Source organism: Agelaius tricolor, unplaced genomic scaffold (assembly GCF_023055355.1).
Source record: "Agelaius tricolor isolate 1412-34295 unplaced genomic scaffold, bAgeTri1.0.p SCAF_4, whole genome shotgun sequence".
In the NCBI taxonomy this organism is placed as follows: Eukaryota; Metazoa; Chordata; class Aves; order Passeriformes; family Icteridae; genus Agelaius; species Agelaius tricolor.
In genome coordinates, this window is record NW_027269264.1 from 24,479,618 (window position 1) to 24,499,783 (window position 20,166).

The 20,166-nt window shown below is 37.8% G+C and overlaps 1 protein-coding gene and 1 long non-coding RNA gene across 11 annotated transcripts in view; one reads left to right on the plus strand and one right to left on the minus strand.

Moving 5' to 3' along the window:
* Positions 1 to 20,166, plus strand: part of TJP2 (tight junction protein 2) — a 62,985-nt gene that overhangs the window by 40,968 nt on the left and 1,851 nt on the right. For all 10 annotated transcript variants that reach the window (XM_071424910.1, XM_071424918.1, XM_071424917.1 and 7 more), the window contains 21 exons: positions 202 to 255; positions 2,172 to 2,296; positions 4,502 to 4,604; positions 5,064 to 5,637; positions 7,152 to 7,255; positions 7,397 to 7,550; positions 8,552 to 8,660; positions 8,769 to 8,908; positions 9,433 to 9,499; positions 10,672 to 10,822; positions 11,561 to 11,669; positions 12,306 to 12,516; positions 13,932 to 14,119; positions 15,155 to 15,250; positions 15,358 to 15,437; positions 15,895 to 16,105; positions 16,520 to 16,620; positions 17,003 to 17,215; positions 17,575 to 17,685; positions 18,569 to 18,910; positions 19,335 to 19,420. In XM_071424910.1, the coding sequence (XP_071281011.1) occupies positions 211 to 255; positions 2,172 to 2,296; positions 4,502 to 4,604; positions 5,064 to 5,637; positions 7,152 to 7,255; positions 7,397 to 7,550; positions 8,552 to 8,660; positions 8,769 to 8,908; positions 9,433 to 9,499; positions 10,672 to 10,822; positions 11,561 to 11,669; positions 12,306 to 12,516; positions 13,932 to 14,119; positions 15,155 to 15,250; positions 15,358 to 15,437; positions 15,895 to 16,105; positions 16,520 to 16,620; positions 17,003 to 17,215; positions 17,575 to 17,685; positions 18,569 to 18,910; positions 19,335 to 19,420 (3,320 nt within the window). In that variant the 5' untranslated portion in view covers positions 202 to 210. The remainder of the gene's footprint in view (positions 1 to 201; positions 256 to 2,171; positions 2,297 to 4,501; positions 4,605 to 5,063; positions 5,638 to 7,151; positions 7,256 to 7,396; positions 7,551 to 8,551; positions 8,661 to 8,768; positions 8,909 to 9,432; positions 9,500 to 10,671; positions 10,823 to 11,560; positions 11,670 to 12,305; positions 12,517 to 13,931; positions 14,120 to 15,154; positions 15,251 to 15,357; positions 15,438 to 15,894; positions 16,106 to 16,519; positions 16,621 to 17,002; positions 17,216 to 17,574; positions 17,686 to 18,568; positions 18,911 to 19,334; positions 19,421 to 20,166) is intronic.
* Positions 7,417 to 8,868, minus strand: LOC139588998 (uncharacterized). The gene is made up of 2 exons (XR_011678895.1): positions 8,731 to 8,868; positions 7,417 to 7,583 (listed from the first exon to the last, which is right to left on the minus strand). It is a non-coding gene; the product is annotated as an uncharacterized lncRNA (long non-coding RNA).

Consider the following 20,166-nt stretch of genomic DNA (forward strand, 5'->3'; position numbering starts at 1 on the left):
ACCACTCTGGAGCTATTAATATTTTTTTTCCTTTTTAAAAAAAATTGTCATAATTTAAAATATGTTAATTTCATACTAATTCTCCCAAAATATTAGAATATGCAAATTATTTTTAAACCTGTGTTTTAGTTGGGTATTTCACATTTTAATTTAAATATTTATGTGCTATGTGTTTTTCTAATTGGTTTCTGTGTGCAACAGGCCCCAGGCATGGAAGAGCTGATATGGGAACAGTACACAGTGACCTTACAAAAGGTGAGTGAGTGCCTGTTATATTTTTAGTTTTCAAATATTCAAGCACTGGTTTACTCTGAGTATGTTTTGCAATAGATGTCATTAGCATGTCTGAATCTAGAATAGGACTAATTAATTGTTCAGATCAGATATAGTTTTTATTTTAAAGCTTAGTTGCTACTCATACAGTAGTGCAACTCTTTAATGTTAGGAGTAAATTCAATTAACAATTTAAGTGCCGTATTTGCTGCTGTTTGGTCTTTCTAATGTCAGTGTGATATACCACATGTCAGCCACATAGCTAAATTCCTTATTGGAGAGCCTTAAAAATAAAGCAGATGGTTCTATCAAGCAGGTTGTGGTTGATGTCCAGGCTTTGTAATAATCACTGAACAGGATTCCACTGATTTAATTTTGTAAGATACTTTAATATATACTAGTGTAGAATCCAGTAGAAAAGCACTGTCATTAAAACTTATCAAAAGGTGGACTCTAAGTGTCACTTTGAAAGTTTTTTTTTTTTTTGAGAAAAGAGGAAGTGTCTCATAAAGTGGAGTCCTTTTGAATTAAAGAAAATAGAGCACTTGTGCCTGTGCCCTTTAATAGCTGGGCTGCTACACCACAGTAGCAGATATGCACTTTGGCTACAGTGGTGGTAGTCTTCCCAGCTGTTCTGATGATCTGTGTTCAGTGAGCAGCCTGCACTGAGCTGCTCAAGTTTTTCACATCTTCTGCAATGAGCTGACCTTGATGACCCAAAAGAGGTTGGTTTTTAGGTTACGGAGGTAGACAGGAAAAACATTGCAGAAGATCTTAGTTCCTGTAATTTCTAGCATTTCAGATCTCTGATATTCTGTAAGTTAGCATTACTTCTTTACCACAGAGGCAGTCTTAGGCTACTTAGATGGTGAAGGGCTACGGAACTTGCTGTATCAGCCTCTACCATTAATTTTACCATTACTTTGAATCTGTTGTTTTGGTGTAAAACATCAAACTGCTTCCTATAAAACTAAGCTGTAGCAAGTAAAGTGCTGTTTTAAAAGAAAACCACATTGCTTTTTTCCTCTTCAAAGAAATAATCAGTTACTATCAACATTAGTGGAACATGAGGTGACATATGATGAACTACACATGCTGATTGGGTATTGGGGGGAAAGTGTGACTTTGATTTGCCACTATGTTAAAACATTTTGTTCAAATGTAACATAATTTGTAATTTTTAGTGATATGATGTGTATGTTAAATAGCAAATAAAATTAAACTTGTGTATTTTTGTGCTCCCCTTGCTGTCAGCAGTTCAGTTATGCTAACAGTTCTCAGGTTTGGTGCTATTGACATGTTTCCTTGGCATTCTGTGAAGCATTTCTTTGGTTTTATGAATGTTATTTTAAGACTGCTATGGATCTTTTATTTCTATGATGACAGGTGTGACATAATTTACATTGTGACAGAGGATGATTATATAGACAATGCACAAGTTCACTAATTACTCTTTGTAATCAACCATGATCTTGTTATTTTGATTGAGGAACTACTTAGTAATCATAATGAAGATGAGATCCTGGGCAAGCTGTTCTACTTTCCCAGGCATCACTAACTAAATAGATTACCTAACAATGAATTTGGTATAAATAACCCACGGGATGGTGAAGCAAAATGCAGGCAAATTATATTTTCTTTACTTAATTACTAGCAATCATAAGGCTATAGAGGTTTTGGAGGACAGGAACTTGTCATTTTGATACATGGATGTGTAAATCTAATCTTTCTTAAATCTAGAAGTACTGTGTACTTCTGCAGCACTATGCGTGCAGCTATCATATTTTAATATCCACTTAAGAGCGCTATCACAAGAACATTCATGTTCCTCTTATTTCTCCCTGTCAAAATTCCTGTCAATGTATTCAAGTTTTGTTGTATTTGGTTTTATTGTAAAGGATTCAAAACGAGGATTTGGGATTGCAGTTTCTGGCGGCAGAGATAACCCTCATTTTGAAAATGGTGAAACATCAATAGTAATTTCGGATGTTCTCCCAGGTGGTCCAGCAGATGGATTACTTCAGTAAGCACATTTTTCTTTGTCTGGCATTTTGAGGGGTATGGCTGTAGAATACATAAAACTTTTAGAGAGATGTGGTTGAAATTCTGGTGATTTAATCACCTCAAGACTTGGTGCCCTCTTGAATATCTAGGTGTCCCTAAAAAAAAAAACCCCAAAACAACATAACAAGTAAATCCTACATAGAGGTGTTGCTGTTGGTAAAGACATTGCATTTCACTGGTGGTGTTGAGAAGTATCTAACAGTTAAGTATATTTCTTTCAAGATTGCATTTCATTTAAAGAAACAGTAGAAAAACTTAGTATATTAAAACATCCTCCTTGTTCCTCCTCCAGTAAACACGTTTCACGATCAATCATTAGTTTCCAAGAATGACTTTAAGTCTGCCCAAATAAGGTTTGCTAAATGTTTCATTATATCTGAAAGAAAAAATTATGGAAATAAAGAGTTTCTGTTGTCTTTCTGATAACTTCATCCTTGGTGAGGCAGTATCTGTCATGTACAAACAATCTGTAGGCTGAGAGTTTCTGTCCTAGATCAGTTTTTCATCCTTTGATCTGAAATACCTGATGAGGACTAGACGATTTGGAAGAATACCAAATAATTGTGCAGCAATAATAAATCAAGAGATTAGATTCTGTCCCTTTTGCCATGCATTTATTTTTGGTCAGAAAATGAAATGGCTGACATGGGAGTTGTTGTTGAGTAACTAAATAAAAGGGTAATTGTAAAGCACGTAACAAATAATTTTTAAGAGAAGTGCACAGATCCTACATTTTATAGCAGTGACCCCTGCACACCACCACTGTCATCCATCCTGTTCCGTAATCACCTGTGATTTGGGAATGAAATCATGTCCAGAAATTATGAAAGATCATAGGTAAATTGATGATGGCAACGGAATAACAAGATATTTGGGCACTTTCAGACAAAACATATTCTGAAGAAAAATGAAGGGAAAGCTTTTCCTCCAAATCAAGGAATATAAGTCTAACCTTCAGAGTGGATGGGTAAAACCATCCTGTCATCTTCTGCAGGGTAAAATGAGCACATGTAGATGGACCTCTTGGCATAATATTGCAACATTAAGTTCAATACTAGCTTTGGATTTATGGACTGTCTAGAGAGCTATTTTGATTCCTGTATAAACCTGGATGAAACTGATGCTGAAATATAGCATGCTGTTCTGGCATACTCGTCTACTAAAAGGAATTGGAAGGGTATGAAAAGAGGCACAAAAATCATATAGGAGTTAGAGTGCCTTACAAATGGAGGCTTAGAGTATATAATTTTCTTATTTGAACAGAAGATTGTGATGTGATTTGATTATAATGATGATAAAATAGTTGGTACCAAAGATTTCTTTTATCTAGCAGAAAATGGCAAAATAACCAGTAATTTGTTCAGCTAATACTCTGATTGTAACTGGGTAGTCACCAGAAAAAACTAATATAAGGAGTATGAGGAGTTGTAATTTTTTTTTTTTTTAATCTTCTTCACTTTTGGCATTGAAGTGCCTTTATGAAACTTATGGGGTTAAATTAATCAGTGTTACGGGGCTATTTAATAGGGGGTTAGGTGAGTTAGGTGTTAGTGGTCTGTTTGATATGCAGGAGGTCTGAACAGAAAAGTTAGTAATCTCAGTTGGCCTATGTTTAGGGCAAGGAGGACTTCTTCTGTATGATTGTTTTCTTGGGTTGTTGTTTTTTTTTCTCCCTATCACCTTTCTACAGAGTTAATGTGGCCCGAACACCAGACTTTAGTGCGGTTGTACTTGTCAATATTTGCCTAAATACTGGTATGGCTGCAGCAGTTGAAATTCTTATGTGAAAGAAGTCTAGCACTTCTAGGTGTAAAAATCTAGGAGTCCTGAAAGATCAAAATAAAAAAGTTTCAAAACTCATCACAAATGTTCTTTAAAAAACATTATGGCAAAGTACTTAAGCAGAACACAGTATATACACAAAGACAGTGCTGCTCAACGTCTAGTTTTTAGATGTACTGAAAGCTGCTTCGGGTATTCAGATATTGTAGAATTAATATAGAAAACACAGTTTTAAAGCAAAACTCCATGTTAAACTGAATTCAATCCATAGGTTTCCTCTGTTTAAAAAAAAACAACAGAAGAAGAAATTTTGCTCTGCTGTTTTCATGAAGACTCCTCTTAAATCTTCTCTTTCCTTTTTTATCTCCCTTCCCATTTCCAGAGAAAACGACCGAGTGGTCATAGTTAATGGGACCCCGATGGAAAATGTTCTACATTCTTTTGCAGTTCAGCAGCTTAGGAAAAGTGGAAAGGTGGCCACCATTGTAAGTAAATTCCAAATATATTCAGTGTACAGTGGTATGTAACCAGTCAGGATTTTGGTTTTCTTCTATAAAGAGTATTTAAAGGCACAAAGCAAAGCAATCCTTTTCCATATGCAAAGTACAAAACAAATAAAACAAAGACATAGTTTCTGCAGGTGAAACAAACAGAAATTAATCAACAGTATGACAAAGTTACCTTGTTGAAAAACTGAGAATAAAATGTTTTATTTTATAATGTGGTATAAATGTTTTATAATGAGTGGTACAAAATAGAACTTACGTGAGGCAAATTATGTTCTGCATACACAGATCTTGTCCAATAATAAACAGAATGTTGTTCTTCCTTCTTTTTGTCCCCAGCATATATTTGAAACATGAAGAATATTCATCCGTTCAGTTTCACATTCTGATCTTTGATAGGAATTTGTTTGTTTGTTTGTTTTCTGTTGTACTGAACAGGTAGTGAAAAGACCAAGGAAGGTGCAGGCTGCTGCGCTGCAGAGAAGCCCCTCCCTTGACTATGAGGACAGAGCTTTAGGTGTAATGGATGACCATGCAGAATTTGATGGCAAAAGTGCTCGAAGTGGCTACAGTGAGAGAAGCTGGCACAGTGGAAATGGAGGGCGCAGCCAAAGCTGGGGAAACAACCTGGATCAGAGCTATAGAGATGAGCACGACCGAGGGCGAAGCAGAGACCGTGGCAGGGAATGCAGCTACAGCCGCGATCGAAGTCGTGGTAGGAGCGTGGACAGGAGCTTGGATCGAGACTATAGAAGGGATCGGAGCAGGGGAAGGAGCATCGACAGGGATGCTGGCTATGAGCGGGACTACAGAGGAGACTACAGCCCACCCAGTTACAGTCATGGATCTTTATCTGATCCTAGATATGGGAGGGAAATGAGGAGTCGTAGTCGGGACAGGCTTCATTCCCGCAGTCCTTCGCCTGAAATACACCGCCAGCATGAGTACCTAGGACCGCAGGATCAGAATGCACCAATCAGTGTTCTCTTAACAAAAGGCAGACATAATGAAGGTGGGTATAAAAGGGGAGGAGAGGAGTCAACTTCCAGTACAGCATGGGTTTTGGTGGGAAAAGGAGAAGAACTGAATTACTTTCTACTTTTGCAGGTTAAGCGTTGACTTTTTAAACTGATGGTTTAAGTTGTTCTTTCATTCTTTCTGGCTGATTTGGGATGCTTTTTGTGCAGGACCTTGAACTTCACTTTTGAACAAAGATTTGTTCACCCACATAACTTCAGTCTTTTCAAGCCATTGTGTCCATGGTTTTCCATTTTCTCTGCCCTTTTCTCCTGTTCTGAGGGAAAACATCATGATTCAGATTACACTTGGCACATCTACAAAAAGGTTAGCTAGAAAGGGTAAAGAGTAGACTCTGCCTTTAGTAATATGGTTTGTTTGGTTCTGGTAATTGAAGAATACGGAAATAGCAGCAGCTGAAATACTGAAATGGCAGTATTTCAACCTTTCTTTGCTGAGTATTGAAGTGTGCAAATGAAAGCCAAAAGCCTGACCTTTTTTCACTGTGAAATAAAGACTTGTGCTGGAAAGCATATATGAGATTAGGTTGTACATAATTTTCTGTTTAGGGTTTTTTTTTGGGGGGGAGTGGTGGTTTATTTCTGGAGGGGTTGGATGTGGTTGTTGGGTTTTTTCCTAATCCACCCTGTTGTAATTTTGACAATTTTTTGCTAATTAAATTTTGTATGCAGGAGCTAATCTCTTTTTTTTCATTGGCTCTAGCAGCAGTCCTTTTTTCTCCTTCCTATTCTTCCTCTGCATGTAATGTTTCCACTTGTAAAGATAATGCAGATATGTATGCAATTAAGGAGAAATATAAGCTGCATTTGTTAACTTTTATGTTTAGCTAAACCGTAATAATCTCTGCCATTCATATGGATACTTTACAGACTTGCTGAAATGTGGTGATCTTTTAAAGCAGGACAACATTCTGTTGTTCTAGGATGCGTGTTTTTTAGGGATGTTGCCTTTCTTTTTAAGTAGCAAATATACTGACCCAAGTAACTTAGATCACGGGGAAAGAAGGGGGCAGGGAATAAAAAAAAATTCCTTTGATTGAAACAACGAAAGCATTTCCTGGAGTACAGATAGGACAGGGTCAGGATGCAGCAACTGATGAAAAGAAATACTTCTGTTAGTGCTTTTAGACCCTTTTCCCCCTCTATGCCATGCAAAATACGAATCGGTGAAGCTAATCTAGTACATTAATAAGCAGCTCCAGAACAAAGGCATTGTTCTGCTGCTGAAGGTGCAGACCAGTCGTCCAACTGTAATTGGATCTGGGATATTGCTTGTTCAATAGTAATGGCAGCACAGGTATCAGAGACTTGGCTTAGGGGGAATTGGGTTTACTAGGCCTACTTTTCTTTTCTTCTTCTTATTTTTTTTTCTTTTTTTTTTTTTTCTCTCATGGTATAATGGTGTTTGATGCATGAAACTGTGTAGTTTTTAAAACAATGCATCCTTGCTCATCTTTTAAGCTACAGTGGATTATCTTCTTGGTTCCAGAGTATGGACTCCGTCTTGGAAGTCAGATCTTCATAAAAGAAATGACCCGTACTGGCCTAGCAACCAAAGATGGCAACCTTCATGAAGGAGATATCATTCTCAAGGTCTGTTCTGGTTTTACTGCTAGCAGTTTGGCAGGCACTGGTTATAGTGGTTATTCTGAACTAAGTCATGTTATAGTCAAGTTCACTATTAAACTTGAGCACAATGCAGACTTGTTTGTTATTGTTGTCTTTTGTGTCCAGATCAATGGTACAGTGACAGAGAACATGTCTTTAGCTGATGCCCGGAAACTGATTGAGAAATCACGTGGGAAACTCCAGCTGGTTGTTCTCAGGGACCGAAAGCAGACACTGCTCAACATTCCTTCCTTGAATGACAGTGACTCAGAAATGGATGGTGAGGTTTAATGTGGATCCAAACTTCTGGACTCTGTGCAAGGACAAAAAGGAGCTTATATCGTTTTGCTGTGGTAGAGTGGTATTAGATTCGTTAAGAAAAACAATGAAAAGCAAACAAACCTAAGTAATACTCAGCAACCCTTCCTTTAGGTGAAAATAATTTTATAGTAACCATATAGTTACATTTTAGGAAGGGGCAGACATAGAAGGACCAATGTTGGTCTGGCAAAATCAGTCTTACTTCTTGGAGCAAGCAAATCAGATGCATTAATAAAAATTTTTAAAACAAGAGCTTTGGACTGGTCTCTCCTTCTGAAGATGCTAACATTCATGGCAGCATTCAAATGGAGGGAAGAAATGTCAGGACAAGAGGAAATTAAGTGACCCTGGATAACTGATTTCTTTTCCCAGCACCTGTTCTATTTAAGTGTGTGACCTGTATCTCTCAGCTTGAGCTTGCTTTGGGAAGAGCTCAGAATGTTTGGGAAAGCAGGATGTTATATTATGTGGAACAAGATACTTGCTTTTCTGGTGTCAGAATATGGGGTGGAACTTCCTGTATATATTTAACTGTGAAGTCTGAGGTGCATTTCAAATCCAAGGGCCACTCTTGTTTCCTTTGCTGCTAAAGGGCAGTGATGTGGTGCCTGTTGATGTGAAGGTGGTGTTTGGTTTGGAAAACTCCATGACACTTCAAATCAAAGCCTGCTAGCACTAGCTAATGCAGGTGGTATGTGTGGTATGCTCAAAGTAGTTGTTGATGTGAGTGTGTTTGTTAAAAGTTGTGTTAAACTTTCCTGAAATATTTTGGGAGGGTGGAGGGCTGGAAACACTAAAAGGCACTTTTTGAATCTTTGTCAAATCAACTTGAGATGAGAGTGGGCTGAAATGTTCAGTGTATCCTCTATCTGAAAGCTTCGTAAATACATATGCTGGTCAGGTGAACAGATAACTTAAACAAATCCCGCGTGTCTTCATTTGCATTTAATATCTTTACAGATATTTCTGAAATAGAGTCAAACAGATCATTCTCCCCTCAAGATGACAGATCACATCATTCTGATCTAGATTCACATTCATCCAATGAAAAACTGAAAGAGAAACCAAAGTAAGAAATGTTCTCTAGTTCATTTTTCTCATGCTTATCAAAGAAGTTATTCAAATATATGCATTCTTACCTGATTTCATGACACTTTTTTACTATTTTTTCTTTTAGTGCAAAAGAGGATCCCTCCAGTAGGATGTCCAGAATGGGAGCAATGCCTACTCCATTCAAATCAACTGGTGACATTGCTGCTCCTGCTCTTACAGCTGTGGACTCAAACAAAGAACTGAAGTACCAAGATGACACAGCAGGTCAGAGCCTGAAGGTTTTGGTTGTGTTTTTTTTCCCCTGGCCACAGAATGTCCATTCCCTCAACCATGTTGACAAAACTGTTATGGCTCTTCATGTCAGCCCCACCCTTACACACAGAAGAAGAAGTTTCTTCCCTGCACCACTTTGCTTTGTGGTGCAGGGAAGAAACACCTGAAATTTTTTTGACCTCAGTTGCTTATTAGACCTACCACCTGAAAAAAGCAAATACTCTCTTAAAACATCTACTGTTAGACTGTTGCCCTAAGTAGACAAATGAAGTCTGATCTAACTTCCCTTAAAGAGTAGTGTATCCCTTCCTTGAACTTTTTTTTCTCTTTCAAGAATTTAAAAAAAGATAAATAAATGAATTTTAGTCAGACATGTTTGATTTTTAAACCTGTATTAATCTTTGGCATGGAGGGTTTGATTTGATAGCTATCTGATAGCTAAAATTCTTGCCATTTATAACCTTTTCAATATCTCAGTAACTTTTTTTGTTGTTTTTTTTTTTTTTTACATTTAGTGCCTCAGCCAAAAGCAGTCACACGAACAATTCTTAAACCCAGCCCAGAAGATGAAGCAATATATGGGTAAGGTGGTACTTGCTGAGTTCTTTTGCATTCGTAGTCTTCAGTGACCAGTGCATGATTCTTGGCTGCATGGGTTTGTGTTCTTTCTCCCATTTGGAGTGATACTCCCTTTATAGCTTAATGCCAAGAAGGGGTGACATGGCTTCTAACTGATGATATTTGAGATCAACTTAGTTTTAGAAATACCTGCCTGGAGCCTGCCTGGAAGGTATTGAACACCCTGTATTTCTGGGCTTGCATGGAAATATATGCAAGAGTTTTGTTTTGTTTTATTTTGTTTTTATTAATAGGAAATCAGTTTACATGTTTTCTTTTGAGAGTTTCCAAATACAGAAATTGAAGGAATTGGAGTGTTGGAATTAAAAGGAGCAGCCTTAAGTTTTGAAAATGTTCTGTAGCTTGTTGTATTGTTTTAAATAAAACCCTTTCTGGGTTGGACCCTGCATATGTTGTCATTGATGTGCAAATTAATCAAGTGATTATTTTGGTGAAGGGGAATTTATAATACAGGCTTAGGTTATTACTGAGAATGGCTGGCAGATAAGTAATGTCCTCTGAGTTGGAAGGTCACTCAGTCATGCAGCTTTTCTGACAGCAAAAAATCTGAGCCTAGTCCATTAGTCTCTCCCACTGCAATGTGAAGGGACTGATCGTTAACATATCAGTAGATTATATTTGAAAATACTTCTCATTACAAGAAAATTTGAAGACTTCTAACAAGCATGTTACACAGTAAAGAAAATAGGTATCAGTTTAATTCATATGACAGTTCTTTAGATTATAGAAGAAAAAAACAATGAGTATGATTACTCATAACTCAGTCTGTTTTCACAAAAACTGCAGATGTTCATATGACAGAGGATACAGTAGATGGGGAGTTATTTTGGGGTTTCAGAAACAGGGACCTGTTTTCCTGCTCAGCAGGTCTGTGTATGCCACTTAGTCACTAATCCTAATTATTTTTCCACTCTGAAAAATGCAAATTCTCTGCTTCCTGCCTTCACTGAAGGGTTACCTCAATAAATATAGCCTATACAAAGAAAGAAAGGATATAAGAATATTATTAATATTATATAGTTGAGGAGTTGTAATTTTTTTCTTTTGGCATGCTAAAATTGTTATTTGCTTTAATATCTGCCCGCCCTTTCCTTTTCTGTTTGTAAATCCTGTAGTCCTAATACAAAAATGGTGAGATTCAAGAAGGGAGACAGCGTGGGTCTACGACTGGCTGGTGGAAATGATGTAGGAATATTTATTGCTGGAATTCAAGAAGGTACCTCAGCTGATGAGGAGGGACTGCAGGAAGGAGATCAGATTCTTAAGGTATGAGTATGTGTCCCTGAAATGCAAATAACTTCTGTATACTCTCATTTGCTCTTCTTACTGGAAATATGGAATAAATTATGATCTTAGGAATCAAATTATTGCTTTGCAAGGGTGTATATGTGATGGAGGGATTTTACAGAAATGAGTTCTTGAAGGAGCAGTGTATACCAAGCTTTAGTTTGTTTATAATTTTGTGGAAGGAGTAGTTGAATATTAATCAAGAAAAATGCTGCAAGATGCCACAATAAATTTTTTGTACAATGTTTCTTCCTAGATTTGGAGGGGAAAAATTTGGGCCAAAAATTGTTTCATCTTTCTCCAGTTTATTTGGGTTATGGTGATTTATTTTTCAGGTTTCTGATTTATATCATCTGTGCCCCTTAATCACTTCATTCTGCTTTTTTTCTGAAAATTCACATGGAAGGTTTATGTAATTTTCCCTCTGTCTCTTTTCTCTTGCCCCTTCTAGAGGCTGTTAAAGTTGAGGAAACAGTCTAGCAATGTACAACCAGAACATTTTATTTCAGGAAGATTACTGTTAATAGATGGAATTAAGTATTAACAAGAAACAATAATTTACTTCTATATATATATAGATAGATTGATATAGATATATAGCTATATGTGAAAATAACAAGGGAATAGAATATTAAGATTTTTCAGATGAAAGAAAAATCTGTGGTTATTCCTTTTATTGTTGATTTATCAGTTGTTGTGGGTTTTTTTGTTATGTAGGTAAACACTCAAGACTTCAGAGGCATTGTTCGAGAAGAAGCTGTTTTGTATCTCTTAGAAATTCCCAAAGGTGAAACTGTGACAATTTTGGCTCAAAGCAAATATGAAGGTAGGTGCTTTGAAAAAAATGTGCGTATATCTATGAATATTTTAAGCTGTGCTTTGTCAGTGAAACCACAAATAATCTTTCTTGTGCTTATTTTTGATAGCATTTAGTTTATCTCCTTTTTCACTAGTTGAGAAGATAGCTGCATTCCATACATACAACGCTGTTTGTGTGATGTCTTTATCAGAGTACTTTTCCATGTCTTTTATTATTAGCAAATAGCAACTCTTAATCCTGAGAAGTGGTAAGGTACTGCTTTTTCCTCTGTTTTTCTGTCTGTAGCAGCTGGGAGAAGATCTGCGGTGCTTTGGCAGTCAGAAGGGATTTGATCAGCAGAAAATGGACAATTTTATTCATGAGCAGTTAAAGAGCAAGAAAAGCTTCTTGCTTTCCTTTTGGGAAACACAGCCTGCTGCAAGACTGTAGTACCACAGCTGCCTTTTGCCCTGGAGCTGTAAGGGCTGTGCACAGACAAGGATAGAGCACTCCTGATAAGAGTGTGTAGAGGAATGTAGATCTGAGTTTTTTCATCTTTCTGGGCAGATCCTTAGAATTTCAAAGCTGTATTCACTAGAATCACAGCTTAATCTTTCTTTCAAGTGTAAAAAAATATAAGCTAAAATGGAGGTCTTGTTTTAGTCTACAGAGACATCATGGCCTGTGGCAGAGGAGATTCATTCTTCATCAGGAGTCACTTTGAGTGTGACAAAGAGTCAGCACAGAGCTTAGCATTCACCAGGGGCGAGATCTTTAGAGTTGTTGATACACTGTATGATGGCAAACTGGGAAACTGGCTGGCTGTGAGAATTGGAAATGAACTGGAAAAGGGCCTCATTCCAAATAAGAGCAGGTAAGGTGGCGCCACGTGTTCCTACCCATTGTTAGAAGTAAGATTTTTTCCCTTCACCAAGTGTTTTTTGCTTCCCATGTCATACCTTTCTTTCTTTCTATTCCCTTCTACAAGAATGAAAGAATTGTTTTGTCTTCATTTTTACATGAATTGTGCCTATAAAAACTGCATATTTTAGAACCATGGCATTATGCAAGGAGACAGAGAGGGTGGTGTTACCTACATACCAGGTCATTATTTAGAGCACAGACCTAGAGCTTCTGTCTCAGCAATCAACCAAGCTTTGAGCAGTAGCTGCTTCAGTTCCTCTTCCAGAAAATGGGTGGTGGGTCCTATTTTTGTTAGGCTTTTGCTTTCCCCCCCCCCACCTTCTTCTTTGTATGTTCACCCTCACCAAATCAAGTCAAAACAAACAAAAGACCCCAATGAAACAAAAAAACTAAACAAACAAAAACCCTTCACCTTAGGACGCTTGTGACTTTTTGTGCAAGAATACTCTGATGATTAATCTTTAGAAGAATTCAGTGCTTGAATTTCTTATGTATATCCTTTTGGAGTGTGTTTTAAGTATTTATTCTGAGGCACATTTTTTTGTGCAGGGTAGGTTTTTTTTTAGGGGATTTTGTTTTGTTTTGTTTTGCTTGGTTTTGGTTTTGTGGGGTTTTTTTGTAGCTTTAGTCTGTATTTTTGTGTAAAATATTGAATGAAGCACAGCAACATTTTTGCTTAAATATGCCTTTCCTAATCAAAATTCATGGGAGGTAATAATACCTGTTCAAATGTATAGAGTGCATAAAAATATTAAAATTAATCAGACAAAAAAAAACCCTAAAACCACAACCAGACTGCAGCTGAATTTTTAGACTGTAGCTTTTAAGTTTTGAGTGTGGTTGTGATTTTATGATGGAAGAAAAAGCTCACAATTACACGATGCACACAAGTTGCAAAGTACGTTTCTTGTGTGACTCCCTTGTCTGTCTCCTGGTAAGTACATTTTCTCCTCTCTGTTAATTGGTCTGACCAAACCAGCCTTTGTTTCTGTGCTCTGGTGACATAACTTTTGAGGCCCAATGGAGAAGAGAATAGTGACAGTAATTTCTTAGGCCTTCAGTTCTGAGTTGCCCTCTCTCACCACCTCTTTGCATTTGCATCCTTTTATTTACACTCATGGAAGCGATCAGTTTAAGACCTCAGGACTCATTCCTGCCCAGCAGCTTGTAGCTGTGGCAGGTCAGAGCCTTGTTATGACAGTGTGTTTGCTCCAAGGCAAAGGCACCTGAACTGGTGTGCTTTTACCTCCACTCCTTTCTATCTATCTGGCAAATTATCTGTTGCAAATTCAAAATCCATTGTTCATCACTGAAAGCATCCTTGCCCTCCTTGACTAGTTCTGAACTCCCTGCTTTCTCTGTCAGAGCTGAACAGATGGCCAGTGTTCAAAATGCCCAAAAAGATGGCTCAAGTGATAGGGCAGATTTCTGGAGAACACGTGGCCAGCGATCTGGAGCAAAGAAGAATCTGAGGAAGAGTCGTGAAGATCTGACAGCTATTGTATCTGTGAGCACAAAATTCCCAGCTTACGAGCGCGTTCAGTTGCGTGAAGGTAGGTGAGACTGCTTTCAGCTGGCTGCCCATTTAGTGCTGGCTGCTTTAGCATCCAAATGTTTGGTCAGCTAAGAAAGTGATTTCTAACAACTTGTAACTATGTGGAATTAGAACAACGGGAAGGGATGATATTTTTCTCAGAATGGAGACTTCTGGATGCTACTAGTCTATGAGAAAGCTTTTTTACCCTTTTAAATGGCTGTTGTTCTCTTTCCTCCAAAATATACCTGCCAGTTTGAAGGTTTAAAATGAAAAAGGGATGAAACAGCAGGGCTTTCCTTGTTTCCTCGAATTCTTCTTGTCTAGCTCTGAAAGTACAATCCATACGCCTGAGACCAACATTAATCATGATAAATAGCACTTCAACAGTAGGCTTAGAGCAAATAGAACTCAAGGATTTTCAACAGTCCAAATATAGTCATGGCTCATGTGGTCTATCTCCATGACTGTAAACTAGCTGTATTACTAGTGGTGAGCAGATCAAGCTGATTTTCTGGGCAGTAGCACATGACAGTATTCTGGAGCAAAACAAACTAGTAAAGAGTATTTTAAAGGAGATCCCAGATGCCAGGATGAAGACTTGGGGTAATGGCATTCCCCCATTAACTCTGAGGACTGTGTTTTCACTTGCTTCGACATGAGCAGTAACATAGTTTTACATTTCTTTGCTTCTTCAAGCTGCATTGCAGTAGGTTTATCATTTGTGTCTTTATTCACACAAAGCCCACTGTGTCAAGGTTCATGGAGTTTTGATGGATGGAAATATAAATGAAGATCTGTACATTTTCAGATGTAAAATATTCTAAATATGATTCCTCTAGGAGGAATAAGAAAGCTGTTAATGAAAACAGTCTCTTTCTCAGCTGGTAAAAGTAGTTTTCTCTATTATGCTGTTGCACAAACCTCTGAGAAATAGTTTTTTTAAAATATACTTTTAATAACTTCAACTATGCTTATTAACTGAAGGTCTTATCTTTTATATATAAACCCAGTCTTACCAGATTTTTCTGTTCTCCAAATATTTTTCTTTCAGCTGGTTTTAAGAGACCCGTGGTGATATTTGGCCCTATTGCAGATGTTGCTATGGAGAAGTTGTCAAATGATTTGCCTCACCTGTACCAGACAGCAAGTAAGTTGTCCTCTTAATGTCTTTTTCATCCTTAACTGAGAGAATGGATAACTTAATAATCACAGCTGCCTGGCCACTCTAGATGAACTAAAATGTTGTCTTTGCAGAGACAGAACCCAGAGATGCAGGTTCGGAGAAGTCAACTGGAGTAGTGCGCCTGAACACTGTGAGGCAAATCATTGAGCAGGTAGGGCATTCGTCTGAAAACTGCTTATGCTTAAAGGCATAAGGTGTTTGATTTGTTTGCTCCTGGAACTTTCAGGGTACTCAAATTTTCACTGCATCTATTTCTGTGATAAGCTTAATGATAAAGCTGTTTTGAAGTTGTTCAACAGCAATTTTAGTAATTTTTATAACTTTGAACCTGATACTAGAAATTAAATTTTCCTTCTCAAGTCCATTCTAAATTTGGACAGAGGAGAATCTGTTTTACTATATGCTTTCTGAATTTGCCAGAGGCTTACGGTCATGCAGTGCTGTTCTTGCTCTTAACATTCTAAATATAGTATAACTGTGGGAAAACATTCCACAAGCTGTGCTCTTATTTGGATGCAAATATTATCCTGGTGTTCTTAGGATCCCATGTTCAGTCACCTCCACTTGTTCCCACATGCACCACATTGAGTGGCCTTTCTTGTTAACAGGATAAACACGCTCTGTTGGATGTCACTCCTAAAGCAGTGGACCTGCTAAATTACACCCAGTGGTTTCCAATTGTGGTCTTCTTTAACCCAGACAGTAAACAGGGTGTGAAGACCATGAGACAAAGGCTATGTCCTACATCAAACAAGAGCTCAAGAAAACTTTATGAGCAAGCAAACAAACTGAAGAAAACTTGCTCCCACCTCTTTACAGGTAAGGAAGAATGTTTGTTTAACCTGCTGAATAAGAGAGTAGTGTATGGGACTACGTAAATCCTGAGACAAATACTTATTACTCTGCATATTAGCTCATGCAGGCTGGAACTAAAAGAGTGTGAAGGTGTGGTCATGAGTAATGCCTTCCTTGACTTTTTTCAAAGTTCCTTGTTCTTCCAAATTCTAATGGTAAAGAAATTGTGCTGGTGTACTGCCATTAAAAGATAAGCGATTTAATAAGCTTAGGAATGGACCAACAATAAAGCAAGAATACCGTGCTTTTGTCAATGATCTAACTGAAGTTGCTGTTTAACATTCTCGCATACCTAAAGCAAAAAGTGTTAAACAGCCAAGAATGGATAAAGGATTGCGTTTACTGTGTTATATACACCTTTTCCTTCAATTTTTACAGCAACCATTAATTTGAATTCAGCCAATGATAGCTGGTATGGTAGCCTGAAGGATACAATTCAGCAACAGCAAGGAGAAGCAGTATGGGTATCAGAAGGAAAGGTAAGCAGTCAGTCCTTACTCTCTGAAGCTATATACATGTTTCAAAGTATCTCTTGCCAGTAAAAATTGTTCAGAAATTCATTTGCCAGTGGTCAGTAGGCTAGACAAATAGTCAGTTGATGTATGTCTTTAACAAAAAAATATTATTCTTTCTGTAGCACTTGGGAGGTTTCATCACTAATGCTGGGCTAGGGGAGAATGATGATGAGGGATGAACTTCAACAGGACTTTTCGTTGTGATTCCGCATTAGTTTCTTTCAGTTCCATGAAGTCATTCCTAAGGGCTGACTGATGTTGAGCCTGAGCTGTTTGGCCTAACGTTGAGTCTTAACTGGACTTTTATTTAATCTCTGTTCCTTACTTCTTACTGACTTTTCCCTAGATGGATGGCATGGAAGATGACGCAGATGATCGTATGTCTTACCTTACTGCCATGGGTGCTGACTATTTGAGCTGTGACAGCCGGCTGATCAGTGACCTAGAGGACACGGATGGAGAAGGTGGTGCATACACTGACAATGAACTTGATGAGCCTTTGGAGGAACCGAGGATTTCATCTTTTAGCCGATCCTCTGAACCTGTGCATCACGAGGAGGTGAGATGACTGGATTCTTCAGTAAAACTGAACTTCGGGCTTTCTGAAAACCCTTTATGGATGGTTTAAAATTCAGAGGATTTTTTTAAACAGCAGCTTTACCTTGCTTCTGATAGTATTTTAGATCTACACTATGAAGAGGAAAATAAAAGAAAACCTCTGCTTTTCTTCCTAAATTCATAGATTTCCTGATGATGTCTCATGACCTTGAACTTTTCAATTACATTTGCGGTGATTGTAGTCAGGTTGCTGGCAATCTTTTGACTCTTGGTTAATGCTCCCAAAATTGTAAACTTAAGAGAGAGGAAAAATGGTTGAATTACTGCCTACTGCAGTGATTTTATCTCTTTCTTTCATAGAGTTTAAAAAAGTTTACTCCAGAACCAAGGGCTCAGTTGAGAAAAGCTGGTAGCAGGGAGATCCTTAGAGAGCCAAGTCCACCTCCAGCATTCAAGCCTGAACCACCTAAGGTAAATTTGTAGAAACAAATCTGAATACTAACATTCTCTTTCTGGAGAACTCTCCAGGGTGGCAGATTGTAAAAAGCAATAGGAATGGTCAGAGACTAGAAAACACTTTAAGTGTGGACAGAAGAAATGACTGAAAGTGTTGCAGGATCAAGCAGAAAGAAGACTTATTGGATAACAGTTCTTCTCAAATACATGTGATCTCTAATATGGAATAAGAAAGTAAACTCCTTTTTGTATCTGCTAGCAAACTGAAAGCACTTTTTTAGCTCAGCAAGATTAAAAGTAGACTAATCACCAGGAAAAACATATCTCATGGCTATTACTGTGAAGCACAAAATCAGAATCTACCACCTGACCATCACTAGAAGTTTCTGTCGACTGTTTGCTCAGGAATGATGCAAGAGGGAAAAAAAATAGGTCATATACTCTAAATATTCGAAATACAGCCCAAGTGTGCCTTGACAATGAAAATAGGGCAGAGGAGGACATGCACAGTGAAAACAAAAGCTGAATATAAAACATTGGGTTCTGTGCACTACTAAATTTTAGGTCATGATACCTCACATTAAGCAGTAGTAAAAAATTATTTGGGGCATCAGTTTTCTCTGTGCTGTGCTCTAACACATGTAGTTCTGGTAATCCTTAACAAATAGGACAAACAAATGTCTAAAAAGTCTAAATGTCCTGGTCTTCTATGGCCTGATGTGTCTATGAGTATATGCCCAAAATGTTGCAGCAGTTCAAACATTCTTGAAGTATTACATCATATGAAAATTGATCTGGTAAAGGCATAGGCAAAGTGATTACTTTCAGGTTAAAGCCTTCTTTTGAAACTAAAATTATACAGTTGCCAATGTAAACTTTGTGGGTTTTACACTTGCAGGGGAAGTTACAAAACAGAGAGGATCCATATGACTTCCCCAAGAGCTATGACTCCAAGTTGAGTAATGTTGCTGTCAGCAGTGAGACTTCAACTGTATCAGCTAAACCACCACCACCACCTGTTTCTATGAAACCTGCCTTTGGGCGTCCCATTCTGAGAAACTCTCAGCCAGCAGTCCTGCCTGCAGAGGAGGAGGAGGAGGAGGCAAAGTTGGAAGAGGAAGGAAGCGAACAAGAAAATACTCCAAAATCAGTACTGAGGAAAGTAAAAATATTTGAGGAGATGGATCACAAGGCAAGGATGCAAAGAATGCAAGAGCTACAAGAGGCTCAGAATGCCAGGGTATGAAGAGATGCCTTTCCCCCTCCTGTGCTTTGTAACCTATAGAACAGCCAGGGTCCTGGAAACTAAAATCATGCCCTTTGCATTTTGTTGCTTATGGAGGGAGAAGTTTGGGAAACCACACTCGGAGACATACTCTCACTCATTGTATGTATTTGTGTATAAAAAGAGGTCATGTTTTAAGGTTTCCTGTTGTAACTATAAAAACCTGACTTCTTATAATCCTGTTGCTTTTGACAATCCATTGTTCTCAAGAGTGCTTTGAATTAGTACTCTAGCAAAAGATGATATAATTGTAGGAATATCAATAGGATATTACCAATTCGTGCTTTAATTATTTCAGATGTAGCAGTGTCCTGCTAGATCCTAGATGCAAATATAGGATCAAAAAAGAACAATTATTTTCTTCTACTTTCTTTTAAAGATTGAAATAGCCCAAAAGCATCCAGATATTTATGCTGTCCCTGTCAAAACACAGAAGTCAGAACAGAGCTGGCCCCAGCCGATGAGGTAAGGTGTATCCAGTTCCAAACATTCTGTCTCAATTCTGGACTTTGCTGGCAGGAGGAAAACTGATCTTGCCAGTTTTTGTTCATACAAGTCATCCTGCCTTGGTATATTGTTTTGTTGTGATGCCTCAAAGATTATCATAAAGGTGGGGCAGAATTTTAGCAAACTCTTCAGGGAACTCATTTCAGGATTTTTTTTTTCCTTTTAGTTCATTTATAGCAAGTTAATTTATAATATTTGAGTCATCTGGGAAGAAATACTACATTGTTTCACTGAAATATTTGCAGAGACAGTTTTTTCCCCCAGTCAGTGTTACAGAAGCTGGCCTGCATTTGTGTCCTCTGATGTCCTTTCTACCTGTGCTAGGTACTTGATGACTGTTAGTCTATCCTAACAAATATTTGCTGTTCTAATAACACTTAATTACTTAAATGCTTCTTCTTTACAGATATGTAGTGTGGCTAGGTAAGCTAAGGATGAAAGTTGATACAGGTGACTCATCAAATCTCATGAAAGTAGTAGTCTTTCATTAAAATTCAGTAAGTTCTGGATGGGTTGACCACTGCACTATCTTACCCTACACACTGCACATTTCTAGGACTTGACACCTATGCAAGAGCTAACACACTGCAGGATGGATTTTGTCTTCTGCTCTTCAGGACTCTTAATTTTTTCTTGCATCTTAGCAATAGCCAATAGAAATGGAACTTTTTTTTTTTCTAGTGAGTCAAATGCTTTGATGTCAC